This window comes from Nannospalax galili, unplaced genomic scaffold (genome assembly GCF_000622305.1).
Source record: "Nannospalax galili isolate Female #2095 unplaced genomic scaffold, S.galili_v1.0 scaffold185, whole genome shotgun sequence".
In the NCBI taxonomy this organism is placed as follows: domain Eukaryota; kingdom Metazoa; phylum Chordata; class Mammalia; order Rodentia; family Spalacidae; genus Nannospalax; species Nannospalax galili.
In genome coordinates this window covers 1,670,908-1,677,949 of record NW_008355474.1, presented here as the reverse complement: position 1 = coordinate 1,677,949, position 7,042 = coordinate 1,670,908, and the positions used below count along the sequence as shown (strand labels likewise).

At 40.1% G+C, this 7,042-nt stretch overlaps 1 protein-coding gene across 1 annotated transcript in view; it reads left to right on the top strand.

Moving 5' to 3' along the window:
* Ticrr (TOPBP1 interacting checkpoint and replication regulator) overlaps window positions 1-7,042 on the top strand; it is a 45,986-nt gene that overhangs the window by 31,204 nt on the left and 7,740 nt on the right. Inside the window, exons 16-17 of the mRNA XM_008852814.3 lie at window positions 4,671-4,761; window positions 6,149-6,207. Of these exons, the coding sequence (XP_008851036.1) occupies window positions 4,671-4,761; window positions 6,149-6,207 (150 nt within the window). The remainder of the gene's footprint in view (window positions 1-4,670; window positions 4,762-6,148; window positions 6,208-7,042) is intronic.

The window sequence follows — 7,042 nt, the reverse complement described above, 5'->3', positions numbered from 1 at the left end:
CTGCCCCCCCCCATCCTCCCTCCTCCTCCTTTCTTTTCTTTTTAAGTTTTTCTTGTTTGTTTAGGTTTTGGTTTAAGACAGGGTCTTCTTGGTATGTAGGATTTTGACAATAAAGTGTTTCATTATGGATTTCTTTGAGTATATCCTTCTTGGAGTTCATTAAACTTCTTGGATGGTTAGGTTCATGTCTTTTATCTGATTTAGGAAGTTTTCAAGAAGTTTCTCTTTAAAAAGATTTTCTGTGAGGCTGGAGAGCTCAGTGGTTAAGAACACTGGCTGCTCTTGAAGAGGACCTGGGTTTGATTCCCAACACCCACATGGCAGCTGACAACTTTCCTAACTCCAATTCTAGGGGATCCGACGCCATCTTCTGACCTCCATGGGCATTGCACAACAGGGGTGCGCTTACACACATGCAAGCAATACATTCATACACATAAGATAAAAATAATAAAATATCTTCTTTAAAAAAAGATTTTCTGGGAGCTGAAGAGATGATGGTTCAACATTTAAGAGCACTGGCTCCTCTTACAGAGGATCCAGGTTCAGTTCCCAGCACCACATGATGGCTTACACCTGTCGTCAACTCCAGTTTCAGGGGATCTGACATCCTCTTCTGGCCTCCATAGGTATTGTACAACATGGTACATTTACATACATGCAGGTACCTGTCTTTTCACCTTCCAGGATTTCTAGGGTGTATATTGTGTATACTTGATAGTGTCCTACAGATGCCTCAGTCTCTCCACTTTTTTCTTACTGTTTTTTTAATGCTTTATTTTTCAAAATTACTGGCTATTCTGTGTGCTTGAATTTGTGGTTGAATCTCTGTAGTGAATTTTTTAAAATATTTTATTATTTTTTATTTTATATGTATGCGTGTATTGCCTGCATGTAGGTAAGTACACCTCTATCATGCAGTGCCTGTGGAGGACAGAAGAGGCTGTCAGATCCCCTAGAACTGGAGTTACAGACAGTTGTTAGCTGCCATGTGGGTCCTGGGAGTCGAACCTGGGTCTTCCGCAAGAACAACCAGTGTTCTTAACCACTGAGCCATCTCTCCAGCCCCTGTAGTGAATTTTTTATTGCAATTATACTGTTTTGTTATTTTTGAGAAATGGTCTCTCATAGCCCAGGCTGGTCTCAGACTTGCTATGTAGCTGAGGATTACCTTAAACTTTCTGATTTTCTTGCCCCCACCTCCTGAATGCTGGAATTGCCTGCATGTGCCACCATACTTGATTTTATACAGTGCTGTTGATTGAACTCAAGCTCTTGTGTATATTAGGCAGGCATTCTACCAAGGGAGCTACAATCCCCAGCTCCAGCTACACTCTAATCACTAATTCCTTTTGATTGTTTCTATCACTTTGCTGATATTTTTATAATATTTATTATTTTCCTGATTTACTTTTAATTTTTTTTTTTTTTAATTTTGTTTTGTAGTCTAGGCTGGTCTTAAATGATCTTGCCTCAGCCTTCCAAGTATTGAGATTATAGGCATGAGCTACCATGCCTGGCTTCCTTTAATTTTGTAACCTATGGTTTTATGAGCTAATTGAGCATGTTTGGACATGTTGTTTTAACATCTCTAGTATTTCCAGGATCTAGGCTTCTTTAGGGTTGGTTTTTGACAAGTTCTCTTTTTTTCTATGAATGGGTCACACTTTCCTATTTCTTTGTATGCTTTTTTAATTTTTGTTTTTAAGAACTAGATCTTAGAAAAATTATTATGTAGGAGCTATAAAAAATAGGTTCCCCAGCCTCTCATGGATTGCTCATCTTTGCTGTTGAGGGCTGTAGCTATCCATTTGTGTTTATTCCAAATTTTTCTTTTTGTAAAATATTCCTTGTTGTGTATGGTATCTTTCTTTCATCTTCTTTTTCCAAGCAATGACTTGACAAAGATTTTCATAAACATTTGACTCCAAAAAGGAATTGAAAAAGGTATCCCTTTTTAAATCTTCTGATAGATGATTTAGAGGAAAGCCACTGCTATCTGAGAGGGCAAAAACTGACCCAGAGCCTGAGCAGTCACAGGGATTCCCTGACTCACCAAGCATGCAGTGCCATATTTCTCAGGGACAAGGTCCCTACTGTCTGCCCTAGCACCAGCCCTCTGCCCCTGGGCTTGGGGCCACTATCTGCAGCTGGGCTGAGGAAAAGGGGGTGGTAGCTGGTTCATGACATTACTCTTCATTGAAAATTAAGTCTGTCCTTATCAAGTGCCTCCTTGTTTGTAAGAAATGCTAGGCAAGTTCTTGAGTTAAAAAGTAGGTGATTCTCATTGTTTTCCAGCTTACTGATTGTTTTTATGGCAGTACCAACCCCTAGACTTTAGTTTCCCTGGGGTGTTCAGTTAACTTAAAAAAAAAATTTTTATGAGAGTTTTGCCTGCATGTATGCAAGTGCACCACGTGCATGCAGTGCCCCGGGAGGCCAGAAAAGGGTGTCAGAGTCCCTGAAACTGGAGTTTTGGATGGTTGTTAGATACCATGTGGCTGCTAGGACTTGAACCCAGGTCCTCTGCAAGAGCAGCCAGTACTTTTAACTGCTGAGCCATTTCTCTAGTTCTCTTCCCCAAATGATATCACCACTTCAGGTGCTATGATGTTTAACAATTTTAGCAAGTGCTCCTAGGGAAAAGGTAGTTTGTGTGGGGTAAGTTGAGTCTGATCACACAGATAAGGCTTGTGAGTGAGATATCCTAGGGAACTTCCAGACCTATCAAATTATGGCAGTTTTCTAAGAGTAAGGCCTTGAAGAATCTCTTCCTTTCTACTCTATCTGGAGATTGCAGTTGACCATGGGCTAGGAAGAGGGTACCAGGACTGGGGCAGGTTAAAGTTCCACAGAGTATACTGTATTTATTGAGAGCCAGCCATTTTTTTGGTTGTCATTGTTTGAGACAAATTTTGCCATGTAGCCCAGACTAGCTCTGAACCTCAGCCTCCTAAGTGGTAGGATTATAGATATAGGCTACTTTCCCTAGTCTCAGCTATTTTTCCTGAATAAATACTCCCTAGATGGATGCAAACCTTTAGCAGAACATGAACAGGCTAATTTTCCACTTTTGCTAGTGCTCTTGCTCCTTTTATGGAGGAGGGTTTTTTTGGAGGTTTTTAGTCCCACCATATTTTTTGTCATCACTCCTCTTTGTAGCCTTTTTTTTTTTTTTTAATTTTATGTGTATGCGTGTATTGCCTGCATGCAGATCAGTGCACCCGTGTTGTGCAATGCCTGTGGAGGTCAGAAGAGGCTGTTGGATCCCCTGGGACTGGAATTACAGACAGTTGTTAGTGGCCATGTGGGTGCTGGGATTCGAACCTGGGTCTTCTGCAAGAACAACTGAGCCATCTCTCCAGCCTGAGCCTTTCTTTTTTTAAAAAATATTTTATTTATGGCAGGCCGAGCCCAACGGGCAGGACTCCTGGGTTGGTGTGCAGTAAAAATAAAAAATAAAAAAATAGTATTTTATTTATTATTTTTATGAGTATGAATGTAATGCCTGCATGTGTGTAAGTGCACAATGTCGTGCAGTGCCACCAAGGTCAGGAGAGGGCGTTTAATTCTCTGGAACTGGAGTTACTGACAGTTGTTAGCTGCCATGTGGTTGCTGGGAATCAAATCTGGGTCCTCTACAAAAGCAGCCAGTGCTCTTAACTGCTCAGCCATCTCTCCAGCCCCAGCCTTTCTTTTTAAATTTAAAAATTTTTGTTAAACTGAGCTGTTATACATAAACCTATTTTCATACAAGTATATAATGTACTTGGAACATATCTCTCCTCCAGACCCTGCTCATTTTTAACTTTAAGCCAGTCCTCTTAAAGAATAGATTGGCCATCTACTCTTCTTTATTTTTATTTTATGTGTATGAGTATATTGCCTGTATATGTGTAAGTGCACCCTTATGCAATCCTGCAGAGGTCAGAAGATGACATCAGATTCCCTTGGAACTGGAGTTACAGACAGTTGTTAGCCACCATGTGGGTATTGGGAATTGAACTTGGGTCCTCTGCAAGAGCAGCCAGTGCTCTTAACCACTGAGCAATCTCTCTAGCCCCTGCTATCTACTCTTCTAAGAAATGTGCCAGCTAGATTTATCTTGCTGATTAACAGTTACTTGGCTTGTCATCACTTTTACATATTTCATTTCATAAAGAGAACCACTAACTGGGTGGATGGATGTATTATTCCTGACAAGTAAACACTTTGTGTTTTCCTATGTTTGCTTATTAGAAAAATAATTTTGTAATATTTTACATAGGCTTATGTCATTTAAAAATATTTTATGTTATGAATAAATGCATGCATGTGCTTGCATGTATGTAAGTGTACCTGTGTCATGCAGTGACATGGAGGTCAGAAGAGGGCATCAGATCCCCTGGAACCATCCCTGAATGGTTGCTAGCTGCCATGTGGGTACTGGGACTCTAACCCAGGTCTTCTGCAAGAGCAACCAGTGCTCTTACCTGCAGAACCATCTCTCCAGCACCTTATGTCATTTTTAATCAGTGCTGAGAAACTTCTCTGTATTCTGTAAGCACAGAATTTAGCTCAAGAGTTAGCTAGGTGATGAGCCGCACAGAAGTTCAAACTGCTCCTTTTACTCCGTTGCTGCCTGAGAAAGTTAAGTGAAATTTATAGTTGAAGCTGTTTTTGTATTTTAGGTTATCACAAACTGCTGACTAAGAGTGTGACTGAGACCCCAGTCCACAAGCAAGTCTCCAAGAGGCTGCTCCATAGACAAATCAAGGGCAGGTGAGTGACAGCCTCATCCAGATTCCTTCATCACCATCTTATGGGCAACTCTTTGCTTTCCTTGACCTTCTTGATTAAATCTTTAATCCTATTGCTTATTGTAGTGCCTAATAGAACAATATAGACTGTACTCCTGGTCTCTTTAGTTGGCATGATTATTTTGAGATTTATATATGTTGCTTCTATCAGATCATCCTGTTATTGTTGAATAGTGTTCCACTTAACAAATATTCTGCATTCACCTGTTGACATGAGAAAAGGTAGGTTCTTTTTCCTACCAGACAAGGCTGGAAGTCTGACTTGGACTTTGCTGATGGAGGTATGGGCTAGGGCTGTGGTTTTTCTGTAGTAACTACTTGGACTGGGGTAATTACTGCCTGAAAGGGTACCATCTTGTCCCTTTCCTGGTTCTTTGGCGCTAGAGAGCTGTCTCCTAGGAATAAGTTTTGTCTGCACCTCTTGGCATATCTGTTTTGTCAGCTTCTCTAGCACCCAGTCTAAGACAGAAGCAACAAAAAGAAAATCCAGGGAACTCACTGCTCCTCTTTCTTCAGGCAGGTGGACTGCCTTTCCACCTTTCAGAGTCATCTTCTGAATGTGTAGAAGATTTTTATCTGTGCTTTCAAGAATATGGGAAATGCACTTACTCCATATGGCCATTGTCTGTATACAGACTTTACACACTTGTGAAAGCTAGAGGGTAAAGAGAAGTGAGAATGGTAGGTCACAAGTCCTTGACAAACTAGTAGAAATCAAAGCTCTTAAAAAGAAACTTGAACATTGCTACTTATTGCTGTAACCAGATGATATTTAGCTATAATTTTTAATACATTAAAGTAGTCCTCTATTTTAAAGCTAATTTTGATGTTGCAAAAATACTTGGCACCAAAAAAAAAAAAATTCTAACCACTTCACTCAATAATAATTATATTTGGGGCTGGGAGCATAGCTTAGTGGTAGTTTATGTATTCAGCAAATGCAAGACCCTTGGTTCAATCCCTAGCACACACAAAAGCAATGATAATTATGAAGGAGAAAGCTTTCAAACCCTACTATTGTCAAGCCCTGTGACCTTTGTTACCATATTAGTTGAGAAGCTTTCTCTGTCTTTAATGTGTTTTTATTGTTATTGTATTTTCCATGCTGTTTATCTGTTTATTTATTTGTGTGTGTATGTGTGTGTATACATCATTGAGTGCATATGGAGGTTAGAAGACAACTTCCAGGACTTGGTTCTCTCCTTCCACCATGTGGGTCCTGGGGATAGAACTCGGGTCATCAGGCTTGGCAGCAAGCACCTTTACTTACTGAGCCAGCTTGCCAGCCCTTATCTTTAATGTGTTAATTACAAGTGCTATTGAATCCTTTGGCTGGGTTGCTCTTCAAGGTCCTCTGATCCTGGTCCTGATATTCGTGTTGTTGAAGAGTCTCCTGAAAAAGAGGATGGTGAGTGTTACCTACTTTTGCATTCCACCTAGTTTCTACAAAAGCCTTTCTGTACTTGTTACTTGACATGCCCTCAGATAGTTTACAAAAATCAGGATGGCTCTGGGTCTAGCATAGCTCAATATTTATATGTGAATGTTGCTTTACACGGAATGTATTGAGAGGATTTCTGGAGAAGAAACATTTTTACATACTAGAAATGGGATTTAGTGTGAGGATTCAACTTCCATGTTATACAAAGCACTGTAGCTTATTTTTTATTTTTTATTTTTTATGTGCATGTGTGTATTGTGTGCATGTGGGTAAGTGCTCCCATGTCGTGCAATACCCACAGAGGTCAGAAGAGGCTGTCAGATCCCCTGGGACTGGAGTTATGGACAGTTGTTAGCTGCCATGTGGGTGCTGGGATTCTTTCAAAATTGGATGTAAATTTTGAGCTTTACAGTTGAATTAATACAGTTATACAATATTGTACTCCGTATAAACCCTATAAGACATAAAATTAAATGAGGTTTTAACCTTTAAAAAAGATCTCCATTTCATTATTAAAATACACAGTTTCATACAGAAAAATTCATTTTTAATGCAATTAACACTGAGATGTTTGCACATGCGTTTCTAATCACTATATATCCGATTATTACTAGTAAAGAAGATCACCATTTCATTTTTTTTTAAGAGGGTTTTTTTTTTGGTCTTTTTGAGACAAGGTCTCCCTGAGCCCCAGCTGGCCTGGAACTCACTATGTAGACCAGGCTGGCCTCCAACTCACAGAGATCAGCCTGCCTCTGCCTCCTGAGTGCTGGGATTAAAGGCGTGTGCCACCACGCCCGGC